We start from the raw sequence: 13,419 nt of genomic DNA, 5'->3' as shown, positions 1-13,419 counted from the left end.
CCATTGCCCTGATTAAAAGAAGTTATTTAACAGGCATTGGTTATTGATTATCTATTAAGACATTGATTATTACTATAATTCTAAATGAAACAACTACATGATCAAACTCGCTTTATTCCCAGTGTGGTAAGTATGGGGAGCGATACCTCCTAAACAAGATTATGCTTGGCGTCCTCCCTAATTTGTCAGACTGGACACGGATCCGGAAGGAAAATACTGAGAATCACAGACCCAGTGCTTGGGTCACGGAGACAGGGTGGGGAAGCTTTGGGTGAGGAGAGGAGGGGCCAGAGCAAAGCCCCAGGGCCCCAGTCTGGTTCTCATAATTCCAGGCCCCAGGGCTGTGTCTAGGGCAGGAAGGTTACTGTTGGGGATACCCCACTGCCCCCTTAGCCTCCCTTCTGTCTCCACCACCTTTGCTGGGCCCTGGACACTTGTGACTCCTCCCCAGTTCTCAGTCCCCAGTGCCTGGAGGTTCCCAGAGAACCAGTCAGCATCACTGCCTGCCCAGTTAAGTCTCCACCCACCAGCCTAGGGTCAGAAGCTCCCCAGACCCCAGCAGTGCTGGTCTTGGGGCCCCCAACCCTCCTCCTGCTGCTTCTCTCCAGGGCTCTGGCCCAGACAGACACCTGGGCTGGTGAGTGCAGGGTGGAGGGAAAAGGCTTCTGCAGAGGAAGCTGCTGCCTTAGGCCCCTCTGTCACCCCCGTGGCCCCCTCAGTCCTGGTCCCTTTCTGTCCCCCCACCCTGCCTCCTCCTTTTGTCCCCTGAGTCTTGCCCCCTCTGGACCCGCTGCCCATGTTCAGTCTCTGGAGCTCCCTCCCTCCTGGACACTTTCTCCCCTGCCCCATCTCCCCGGGACTCAGGACCTGCCCTGGGAGGAGGGTCCGCCCGGCTTTCACCCCTCCCCGCTCCCAGGCTCCCCCTCTCTGAGGGTGTTAGAAATGGTGATGTCCCGCCCGGCCTCGGGGAGCCCCGGTGGATCGCGGGGGCTACGTGGACAACACGCAGTTCGGGGTTCGACAGCGACTCCCCGGGCCAGAGCGCGGAGCCGCGGGCCCCTGGGCGGGCGGGCGGGCGGGGCGGGAGGTCGGGCGAGGAGACGCGGCTCCGCAGACACTCGGCGCGGAGGCTCCAAGCGCTCCTGGAGGCCCCGCGCGGCCGCCGCAGCCAGAGCCGGGCCGGGGAGCAGCGCGGGCCGGGGCGGGTCACCGCTCCCGCCCCACCCCCCGCCCCGAGTCTCGGGGCCCCGTGACCCCCGAGGCCGTGGCCCCTGCCAGGCCCCTTGACCAGGGAAGAGCCCGCGGGACTTTCACCCTTTAGGTTTTATTTAAGTTTGGGATTATTCAGGGCGGGAGATCAGGTGCGGGCAGAGACCACGGGGTGACTGAAGGGCGGGCTCAGGGTCTCCCACGGTCCAGAGGACTCTGGGCTGCGCCGCGGGGCCCGACGGCGCCTCCCCCGCGGGCACGACCAGCTCCCCACGACGGCGCCGGGGACGCGCCCTGGGCGGGGACCTGCGCGCCTGGACCCGGCGGGCCCGCGGCTCAGCTCCCCGGCGCGAGGGGGAGGGGGAAGGTCGGGCAGAGCAGGACGGGAGCAGCCTGGGGGCGGGTGCGTGGCGGGGCCCCCAGACTCCTGGGGATGGGGAAGGAGGCGCCGCAGCTCAGAGGTGAGAGGGCTGCGGGGCCTTTGATCTCCCTGAGGCGCGCACCCCGCAGGGAAATGGAATCATGGTGAGGAAGCGCCCCCTTCTGGCCAGAGAGGGAGCTGTCGGCCACGTTTTCCAGCTCTGGGATGGAGACTGGCCTGGAGGCTCCTGCTTTTTCTGAAGGACAGTTAAGGAATCCAGTTCCTCCTGAGAAAGAGGGGAGACCACCCCTGAAATCACCCTTCACTGGATCCTTCTGACCAGCAGCCATCGTAGGAGCAATGAGTTTCTCTCTCGAGATCTTGTTTTTGGTCAGAGAGCATTTTTGGAGATCTTACTCCTGCCTGTCTGTGTCATCACCCTCCACCCAGGTCAGCAACAAAATGCTCAGAGACCTGCATCCCTCCCTGGGCTCTCACCTACTACCCCAGACTCCCAGACCAGGCTGGTTTCTGGGGTTTGTGCCCCTCCCTCCATCTACACTGTTCTCTCCACTGGAGGATGGTCACATGAGGCTGCTTCAGTGTCCATGGAGGAAACAAAAAGCATTAAAATTCCATTTCTTCCTACTCAGGCCCCCCAATCGCCATATGTGACCCATCACCCCATCTCTGAGCATGAGGTCACCCTGAGGTGCTGGGCCTTGGGCTTCTACCCTGATGACATCACCCTGACCTGGCAGCAAGTTGGGGAGGACCTGACCCAGGACACAGAGCTGGTGAACACCAGGCGGGGGGCAGTGGGGACTGGAAACTTCCAGAAGTGGGCAGCTGTGGAGGTGCCTTCTGGAGAGGAGCAGAGATACACATGCCATGTGCAGCATGAGGGGTTGATAGCACCCCTAGTCCTGAGATGGGATAAGGAGGGAAATGTGGGCACAGAGGCTGACTCGGGGCCATCAGAAGCCCTTCTGGAGACCTTCAGAGAGTCAGACCGAGGCCTCAGGCTCAGGGTCTGACCTTCCCTTCCCTTCCAGTGCCACCTCCTCAGTTCTCCATCCTTGCCGTGGTCCTCATTTCCAGCTCGGTTTTCTTTAGAGGTGCTCATTGGACACAAGGTGGTTCATGTGTGAGGGGGTAGAAGAAGTGCTCAGGTAGGGAAGGGAGTGGGGGATCTTGTCCACTGGGGGCTTTCATGTCCCAGGGAGAACTTGCCCTGCCTGGTTAATGGGAAGTACCATCCACACACACGGGTGTTGCCCAGAGGGCATTTGGTCCAGTCCCCCTTCATCTCCTTTCCTCATTTTTCCCAGTCCTGACCTGGGTCTTTAGTCCCAGTTCTGGAAACTTCCCTGTTCTGCAGGATTAGAAGATTCCTTTAGGCTTCTGACCTGACTGCTCCCTGGTCTCACCTGATGCTTCTTCCCACAGGAGGACAAGGAGGAAGCTACACTCAGGCTGCAAGTAAGTGTGGTCAAGGCTTGGATCCCTGAGCCCTGGGAATGGCGTAGATGGAGCCCATGAGAGAGTCACTCTCATCAGTTTCTCCTGTGGTCTCATCTCTCACCAAGTTTTGTTGTGTTCTCCCCTGGGCAGCCACAGTCCCTGTGCTCTGAAGTGTATCTCCGCCCCTATAGGTGAGACCCTGGAGAATTGCAGTGGGGGTGGGGATTGAGGCAGAGAGGCTGGGACTATGCAATGGGGATGCTTTCAGGAGGACATCTTGGGAATGCAGTGGACCATTGATAATGTTAACACTCGGGTAATGAGTGAGCTGTCAGGGGTGAAGATGCCACCACATCCTAGCAGGGGCCAGGACAGGCGGAGGGGTCCTGCCCAGCTCCTTACACCTCAAGCCAACCATAAACCTCCTCCTCTTCTGCAGGTCCAATGCTTTTTCAGTCCCACTCAGAAGCTCCTTCTCCATGGAACTGTATTTATTGGGGTGTTGTTCTGACACTCTTTACACTGTGTGAAATTTGAATTACTTTATTCTGGGGCTTGATGTTAATTGACTTCCCATCATTTTATATTGTGTACCCTGTCATTCTTGTTACACACACACACACACGCACACACACACACACACACACACGCGCACATTCCCCTCTCCTTGGGAACCAGACCCTCACTCAGCACTGGGGTACTCTGACCCTCTGTCTCTGGTCCCCTCAGAGCCTCCCTCTCTGCAGTGTCTCTACTCAGCAGTGCCTGGGCAGCCCCAGGAGTCCCTGCACCTCCTGCCTCTGCCCTTGTGGGCAACCAGCCCCTCACCCTGCATGGCAGTGAGGAGGCGAAGGCCAAGTCCTGAGGTCAGTGACCAATAGAGGAGACAATTTACCTTTTTCTTTTCTTTTCCCCCTCATTGTATTATTCAGTTGAGGTTAGCATTGGTTTACACACTGTATGTGTTCAGAGGCAAGGGTCACATCTCTTCAGATGTTTGTTACCACATCACACCCACCCTAAGGGCACCCATAGTCTTCACTACAGTCCATCGGGCCCTCTTCCTACTTTGTTTCCTACTCTTACCTCCAGCCATAGCTTCAATTCTACAGTCATATATATAGAATATGTTTTGGTTTAGTTTCATCTGTCCCAACTTTGTTTCTTTATATTCCAAATATGAATGAAATCATCTGTATATAATTTTTCCTTCAAATTTATTTCACTTAGCATAATCCCATCTATATCTATCATGTTGATGCAAATTCAATATTTCATCTTTTTCACAGCTGAGTAGTATTTCATAGTGTGTATAGCTTGTGTTCTTTATCCCCTCATCTGCCGTTGGGCACTTAGATTGTCTCCATAGCTTGGTTATAGTAGACAGTGCCGCAGTGACTGTAGGAGGTGCATATTCCTTGGAATTAGTGTTTTAATTTCTTTGGATAAATACCATGGAATGGGATCCTTGACCATATGACAGGTCTATTTTGAGGAACCTTCATTTTTTTTTTTCCCCATAGGGGCAGGACCAATGTGCTATCCATAGAAAACAGAGGTACCAAGTTACCGCCCCGCCTAAGGAAAGGTGGGGCTGAGCAGGGATGAGAAGCTAAGGAAGAGGAGGAAGACATGGAGCAAGATGGGGAAAGGAGACTGAGGAGGTGCATGGAGCAGAGAGACATGTGAAGAAGAAACCACGCCTTGCTTCTCACTTGGACTTGTGCCATGGAGTTGGGGACATGGAAAGAGACATGTGAAAGGGATTAAAAACATGGGTGAGAGACTCATGGGGAGGCTGACAATGACCGCTGTTATCTTGTCATGGATTTAGATTTTGTTCTTTTCCTTCCAGACTTGCCTGGCCCCTCCTGACCCTTTCCCATGGGTCTCTACCAGTAGGTGCCTTAGCCTTGTGGCAGGCGTTCGGGCCCCAGTGGGCCTGCTTTGGGCCCAGCCTGTTTGGCTGGGCATTGACCCATGAGGGGACGGGTAACTTTGGGTGCTTCACTTGGGAACTATACTAACTATATTCTTTCTCTTCTTCTCCCTCTATTGCACACTGATTCTCTATTTTATAGTAATTGTATTAAAGTTCTTTTCTATTGAAGGTCTTACACTTTAGTGTATGTTTTGTCTTTATGCAGCTGATGGCAGATCCCATGTAGAGTGTGCAGTTTTGAAGGTCCAGGGAACCCCTCATTCTGCCCACTGACAGGACAAGACATCATTCCCACCCACCATGTGCCAGAGTTCCTTTTTCTCCACACCTTTCAATGGGTCATTCTCACAGATGTGAGGTGGGAACTCACTGTGGTTTTATTTATTTTTTAAAGATTTATTTATTTATTTATACAAGCACTGGGTACAGTAAGAAGCGCAGGAGGGTGAGAGAATTCACCAAAGCCAGAGCAGGGAACAGAATAGGCAGGCTGACGAAGAAATACACTGCTGAGGGGAGCAGCAGGAGGGGCAGGTGAGGTCTGTTGCACCATGTGGGACCCTCGCCTGCGGCCGGGGATCAAACTGGCTTGCAGAGGCTGCTGGCAGCTTCGCAGCCCAGTGCTCAACCGCTGCGCCACCAGGGGAGACCTTCATTGTGGTTTGAATTGGCATTTTTCTGACAGCACATGATGATAAACTTGTATCCATATATCTAATGGCCACATGTGTATCTTTTTTAGAAAAGTACCTATTTAGCTCCTCTCCTCTGTTTTGAGGTATTTTCTTGTTTTGGAGTTCTTTGTAGATCTTGGATATTAAATCCTTATTGGATTGATGATGTACAAATAGTTTCTCTAATTTGATATTGTCTTTTCATTTTAATGATAGTTTCCTTCACTATGTAGCTTTTTAGTCTGATGTGATTCCACTGGTTCCTTTTTGCTTTTGAATCCTTGGAGCACAGAAGACACTATGGGCAGTGAAAATCCTCTGTATGATATTCTCATGATGGACACAGGTCATTACACGTGTCCAACACCCCAAGAATGGACAATACCAGAGTAAACCCAAAGGGAAACCATGACTTTGCAACTATGACGAGCAGGTCCATTACTTGTAACCCACATTTCAGTCTGGTCTTAACACATGATTTGGTCATGATGTGTGAAGAGTTTTATAAGTTGAGGAATGAAGTGTAATTTACTTTAGAAAACATATTTCATGCTCATACAAGGACATTTAAATAACACTCAAGGATACGCATAAGTCATTCCCCTCCACCCCCAACACCCCAATCAGCCAGTATCTGCTCAAAACCTAGCAATTTATCTTTTCTCTTCCAAATATATGTATCTCCATGCTCCTGTCTGGGCAACAGTGTTCGTTTTCCCATCAGTAAAGGAGTTCAGGTCACAGAGTTGGGGGGAAACATTTGCAAATCACGAATCTGACAAAGGACTGTATCTACAAATAATGCCGAAAACTCAATGATCAGAAAGAAATAACCCAATTTTAATAAGGACAAAAATAGTGTAATAAATGAATGGCACCTCATCTGTAAAAATGTACAAAACTTCTATACAAACGGCAACTGTATTCATAGAAAAGTGAAAATATGAACAAATGCTCACTATCACAGTTAAGAACAGTGACACCATCACACCTAGGAGAGACTGAAAATGCAAACTCTGCACAATACCAGGTGCTGTCCAGGGTGTGAACAACAGAAGCCTCATTACATTCATTTTTTTAAATTTTTTTATTTATATAAGAGCTGGGGTACAGGCCCAAGTCGCGGGAGAGTGAAAGGGTTCACCAGAGACCTGATTCACCAGATCTGATGAATCAGGATTCACCAGAGTGGGGAGCAGAACAGACAGACGAACTGAAAGCACTGCTGAGGGAAGCAGCGGACGAGAGAGGAGATGTCTGCCCTGCCAAGTGGGAGTCTTCCTGGCTGGCCAGGAATCGAACCTGCACTGTGAGGCTGCGGACAGCTTCACAGCACTACGTTCAACCCACTGTGCCACCGTGGAGGGCCCTCATCACATTCATTTTAAAAGATGCTTTAGGGGCTGAGAGACACATCAGAGCCCTGGGCACTATTGTTGCCTGGTTGAGAACAAAACGGAACCTGGTAAGAGATGACACCACAGGAGGGAAAGATGAGGGTGACTCCCCCATGGAGTCCATTTACACTGTCCCCAGGGGCTCAGGGTCAAACCACTGATCTACACTTACCTAGAGCCTGAGTGTAGCTTCCTCCTTGTCTCCCTGTGGGTAGAAAAATCATGTGAGACCAGGGAGCAGTCAGGTCAGAAGCCGAAAGGAATCTTCTAATCCTGCACCACAGGGAAGTTTCCAGAACTGGGACTAAAGACCCAGGTCAGGACTGGGGAAAAAGAAGAAAGGAGGTGAGGGGGGACTGGAGCAAATGCCCTCTGGGCAACACATGTGTGTGGATGGCACTTCCCAATAAACAGGCAGGGCAAGTTCTGCCTGGGACATGGAAGCCCCCAGTGGACAAGATCCCTCACTCCTTTCCCTACCTGAGTGCTTCCTCCTCCACATCACAGCTGCAGCCACCGCAGCTCCAGGGAGCACAGCTCCAAGGAGAACCAGGCCAGCAATGATGCCCGCGGTGGGGATGTAGGACTGAGGAAGGGGCACTGGAAGGGAAGGGAAGATCATACCCTGAGCCCCAGACCTTATCCTGACCCTCTGAAGGCCTCCAGAAGGGCTCCTGATGGCCCTGAGAACAGCCTCAGTGCCCACATCCTCCTCCTTACCCCATCTCAAGACTTGGGGCTCCAGCAGTCCCTCATGCTGCACATGGCACGTGTATCTCTGCTCCTCTCCAGAAGGCACCACCAGAGCCGCCCACTTCTGGAAGGTTCCATCTCCCCCAGGCCTGGTCTCCACCAGCTCCATCTCCTGGGTCAGGTCCTCCCCATCTCGCTGCCAGGTCAGGGTGATGTCCGCTGGGTAGAAGCCCAGGGCCCAGCACCTCAGGGTGACCTCATCCTCAGAGGTGGGGTGGTGAGTCACATGTGTCCTTGGGGGATCTGAGGTGGTAAATCAGAAAAGTCATTTTGTGTTTCCTCCATGGACACTGAAGAATCCTCATGAGAGCATCCTCACAATGGACAAGACAACTGGTGTGGCAGGAAGAAGCATAAACTGTAAAAAACAGGCTAATCTGGGGAATCTGTGTGATTCTCCTATTCCTAAGAAAGTTCTGGAATGAGGAGGAAAGCCCAGGGTAGGATGAAGCAGAGGGAGTGGAACACAGACTTTTTATTCCTGACCTGGGTGGAAGGTGAATGACACAGAAAAGCAGGAATCACATAACTGAAAATGTTCCCAGACCAGAAACAAGACTGAGAGAGAAACTCGTGGTTCTCAAACAGGCCCCTGGTCAAAAGGACCTGGTGATGTGTGAGGTCAGGGGCTGTCTGTCTTTCTCAGGAGAGACGGGATCCCTTCACTGTCCTTCAGGAGAGGCCGGAGTCTCTGGGAGTCTCTCTAGTGCAGAACATGAAACCCAGGGGAGCCTCCCTCTCGGGACTAGAGAGAGGACTCATTTCCCGCAGTGACTCCAGGCAGGGGGGGGACCGGGAGGCCTCCAGGCCCCTCTTACCCATGCGCTGCAGAGTCTCCTTCCTGTACTCCAGGCATGTGCGCAGCCACCTCAAGCACCTGCCATCCGCATAGTTCCTGAATTTCTCTGCCTCACCCTGGGCCTCCCACTCGCGCCCGGTTATCTGAGCAGCCATGTCCGCAGTGGTCCAGGAGCGCAGGTTCTAGTTCAGGGCCAGGTAATCAGCGCCACGAACTGATCATACCCGCGGAGGAGGAGCCCTTTGGGCCCCAAGTCGCAGCCAAACATGTTCTGGAAGGTGTGAGAGCCTGTCCCCGCCCCGTCACCCCGGGATCTCCCCGCCCACGCCCCCTCCCGCCGGGAATAAACTAAACAGAATGAAATGGGGTGAATGTCCCGCGGGCTGTTCCCGGGCAGGTTGCAGAGAAGCCTGGAGGGGGAGACCCTGGGCGACCCCCGTCCGTGGGGATGGGGGTGCTGACCCGGCCCGGACCCGCGCCAGCTCACCGGTCTCGCTCTGGTTGTAGAGGCCGAGCAGGGAGTCCAGGTGCGCTCGGTACCTCAGTGCGCTGTCCCTTAGGATCCGCGTCCTCCCGTCCAGCTCCTCCTGCTCCTCCTGCTCCTCCTGCTCCACCTGCCCCGCCCAGGGCGCCCGCGGCTCCGCACTCTGGCCAGGAGAGTCGCTGTCGAACCTCCCGAACTGCGTGTCGTCCACGTAGCCCATGGCCATGAAGCGGGGCTCCCCGAGGCCGGGCCGGGTCATCGCGGTGTAGAAAGTCCTCAGGGAGTGGGGGCCTGGGGGCGGGAGGGGAGACCTGGCCTGTTCTTCTCCCCTTCGGGGGCTCGAGTCCCAGGGGGCGCCCACGAGACAGAAAGTGGGTGAAAGACGAGTGAGAGTGAAAAGCGGCTGCGGGACGAAAATGGCCGGGACTCGGGGGCCAGAGGAGGCTGGGGTCTCGGGGGACAGAAAGGGGCCAGGATGGGGCGGGGCCGAGGTGGGGGGACAACTAGGGCGGTGGCGAGGTCGCGCCTTTCCCACGCCCGCCCGCGCCCTCGCTCCCGCCTCTGGGAGCGCCCTGTCCCCTCCCGACCCGCACTCACCCGCCCGGGTCTCCCTCGGGGCCGCGGCCCCCGCGAGCAGGAGCAGGAGGGCTGCGCCCCCCATCCCCCAGGACGCGCCTCCACCCGGGCTGGGGAGACGGAGTCCCGGCGGGCGGGCGAGGGCTTTGGAACGGGAGCCGCGGGGCTGCTGATTGGCTGCTCTGGAGACCTCCAGGCAATGGGGAGTGAGCCCTGGGGTGACTCTCACCAGTATCCAGGAGGGAGGACCCGCCCAGGCTGTGAGCCCAGAAGCGGAACCGAGGGGAGAGGGCGAATCCCCAGCAGTCACCTTCCAGCCCTGCACCCCGCGCTGGGGACAGAGACCCAGACAGCCACACCCCGAGACCTGGGACTTTGCCGCCCCCTCCTATCCTGCTCTGAGACCTTTGCCACACCGTGTCCCTGAGTCCAGGCCCAGGGACTGGGTCCGCAAGTCTCAGACATTTTTCTTTCAGAAACTCTGTTCAGTCTCACAAATTATTATGGATCCCATGTATAATTTTGTTACGTGGGTTACAGCTTTAAATATTTACTTTACTAGAATAAAACCTTTTTAAAAGATGTTATTGCTTCTTTACTTTAGAATATAAATAACCTGGGGCCTCCCTGTTGGCACAAGGGGTTAAGCATCAGCACTGTGAAGTGACCTGTAGCTGCAGCAGCACAAGTTGGCCAGGGAGCAACTCATATGGCACCGCAGACCTCTCCTGCCTCACCTGCTGCTCCCCTCAGCAGTGGATTTCTGTAGATCTGCCTGTTCTGCTCCCCACTCTCTGTCTTTGGTGAATCCACTCACCTGCCACACCTCTGGCCTGTACCCCAGTTCTTGTATGCATAAATAAATAAATCTTTTTTAAAAAGAATACTAATAACCTATGATATGCTAATGATGGAGTTTTTGAGTCAGTGGGTTTGGAGTGAGGGATTCTTGGGGTCACTCTGGGAAAGATGTCACCAGGGCTCCCATTTCAGCAGTACGTGGAGAGTTCCCCAGGCAAGTTTCTTCACGAGACAGAGACACTAGTTATATTTAAAGGGAAGGTTTTTTACGGGGAAAAGGATGTCCTAAAGCTAATTCCATACAGGCTTTGTGGACTCCACCCCCACCCCAGGCCAAAGCCAAAGACACTGGGAACTCCAAATCCCATCACCACCCAAGGGAAGGTGGCTGGGATCTGAGGGTGGGGTTAAGCAGCCAGGTTTGGTATAAAACCAGACACGTGGGCTTTGGTGGGGGGCTCTTTTTTTGGCTCTCCGCCAGCTGGCAGCGCTTGGCCAGCTCTGAGAGTGCCTTTGTGTTTCCAGGTTGGCGAATAGGGTAGGACGCATTAAAGACTTTATTTCCCTATTTTCTCCCTGAGTTGTACATTTCCTCATGTCCCTTTCCCTTTTATTAACCTTTTGTGTGTGCCTGTAGTGGAGTACAAATAAGTCCCTTTTATGCGCGCAGGTGAGAACCCACAGCCAGGCAACCCATTTTTATATCGGGGCTGCTCAGGTTTATTAGGGAAAGGTTTATTAGGGAAAGGGACAGAAGAGTAAAGGATATTTGCATAGACACAGGTGGGCAGGAAGAGCTGCCCAGAAAGGGACAGGTTTGCTGAGAGAGGCCTGCAGGGTTGCAAGTGGGCAGCCTTGAGGAGAGCTGCCTCCACTGAGGGAGGTCAATGAAGAGAAGTGCAGGCATGATACAGGTCATGGGCAGGCAGGAGGCTGCTGCCCTGCGGAGGAGAGATTTGGTGAAAAGAGGCACCTGCATAGTCACAGGTGGACAGAGGGAGTGCTACCCCAGCCTGTGCAGAGACCGCACTAATACAGTCTTCTGTTGGGGAGGGGCCACTCCTTGTGAGCCTTTGGGTTAGTTGCTGATTATGGATAACTGTGCAGAATCTGAAAGCGACCAGAGATTCCACCATGGGCTCAATCTCCATATCTTTACCCTTGGGCCTGTGCTCTAGACAGCAGTCTGATACCTGCTTGGATTTTCTGTTTTGTAATCTAGGCTTTGGTGCCTACGGATCTTGGTTTCTAGATCTGTGTCAGTGGCTGTGTTAATCCCTTCTACCCCCTGCTCCTTGTGTGAGCCAGATTTCTGGTCTTGGGGAACCTCCTTTCCAGTCTTTTTATATTGCTGTTCTCCATCATTTACTAACTTGACAACTTCCAGTACTATTTTTACTATTGGGATTTGTGGTGCAAAATAAAGTGAAAAAAATTTTTTTAAATAATTTGATTCCAGGGACCTCCCTGGTGGCGCAAGGGGTTAAGACGCAACCTATGAGGTAATCAGAAGCCTCTGCAGCCTCAATCTGCTCTGGATTCCCAGGCCAGCCAGGGAGCAACCCACATGGCATAGCAGACCTCTCCTGACTAGCCCACTGCTACCCTCAGCAGTGTCCTTTGGTCAATCTGCCTGTTCTGTTCCCCACTCTGTGTCTGGTGAATCCTCTCACCCCCCACACCTCTGGTCTGTTCTCCAGCTCTTGTATGCATAAATAAATAAATCTTTTAAAAAAATAAATAATTTGATTCCAGTGTAATGAATACTGAAGAGCTTTATGAAAGGTTTGGCCTGGTAAAGAAAAGGAGAGCCAGGCTAAACTTTCTCAAAGGAAGGGAAAATTTATTGCGCCCCGGGCGGACTTCACGGACCCATGGTGGGGGTCAGTGAAGCCTGGTGGGCTGTTCCCAGGTGGGCTGCCTGGTGGGTTTTTGCATTTGGCCTCCTGCATGGACCTTGACTTTATAACTTAGTGGAACAATATATTACTTTAAAAAAAAAATCACACATTAGCACAAGACCCAACCAATATGCAAGAGAGTGATGAGAAAATATATTATTGAGCAAATGAATATAAAGATTCCAGCAGAATTTCCAGTCTAGGTGCAATTGTAATAGAGTGGTGCCCAGGAAAATGTTCCCTCGCCCCACCCAAAGGAGGGTGGAGCTAAAGAGAAGAGAAGAAGCTGGAGAGGAGACAGAAGAAGAAATGAAGCAGGATGGAGCCAGAAGGAGACATGGAGGAGGCACATGGAACAGAGAGACACGTGAAGAAACTGCGTTTGCCTTTTGGTCCTGAAACAGACGTGGTTGAGAGACCCATGGGGAGGAGAGCAATGTTAGCTTTTATCTTGATTTTGATTTTGCTCTTTTCCCTCCAGACTTGTCTGGTTATTTCTGATCCTTTTCTGTGGGTCCCCACTAAAAGATGCTTTAGATTTGTGGCAGGCTTTTGGGCCTCGCTCTGGGCCAATCCCATTCGGGTGGTCTTTTACCCATGAGGGGACGGGTAACTTTGGGTGCTGGATTTAGAAACTATATTCTTTGTCTTTTCTATATAGTTTACTAATTGTATTCAATTTCCTTTCCATTACAGTCTTAAATGTTTTGTCTTGATATGGCCGATGACAGAACCTATTTAGAGCAGGCAGGTTTGCGGGGCCTGGGGTGCTCCTCTCCCTGCCCTGTAACACAATGAACACGCCCATGCAGGCATAATTAACAAGTTTGCTTACTCACAGCTCTTTCCCTTCTAAGATGCATGGCCAGGGCCTGAGCACTCTTATCTACAACGTTGGGCAGTAAACCAGCTGGCCTGTCTCTTAAAGGGCATCCTCAAATACCTCATCTTGCCCCCTTTGCCTGGCGCCCCTTGTCTGGGGACTTTGCAGCAAATGGTTGTGCCTGCTTGTAGGGTAAAGAAAATATCAAGCTTTTCTGCCCTTCCGCCATCAGGAT

At 53.0% G+C, this 13,419-nt stretch overlaps 1 protein-coding gene across 1 annotated transcript in view; it reads right to left on the bottom strand.

The window, feature by feature from the left end:
* The window catches only part of LOC311188313 (class I histocompatibility antigen, Gogo-OKO alpha chain-like), a gene marked incomplete at both ends in the record, with an annotated part of 197,602 nt that overhangs the window by 15,137 nt on the left and 169,046 nt on the right, over window positions 1–13,419 (bottom strand). Inside the window, 2 exons of the mRNA XM_084259435.1 lie at window positions 7,528–7,647; window positions 7,768–8,043. Of these exons, the coding sequence (XP_084115561.1) occupies window positions 7,528–7,647; window positions 7,768–8,043 (396 nt within the window). The remainder of the gene's footprint in view (window positions 1–7,527; window positions 7,648–7,767; window positions 8,044–13,419) is intronic.

This window comes from Talpa europaea (assembly GCF_964194135.1).
Source record: "Talpa europaea genome assembly, chromosome: 2".
Taxonomy (NCBI): Eukaryota; Metazoa; Chordata; class Mammalia; order Eulipotyphla; family Talpidae; genus Talpa; species Talpa europaea.
This window is presented reverse-complemented; position numbering and strand designations above follow the sequence as displayed.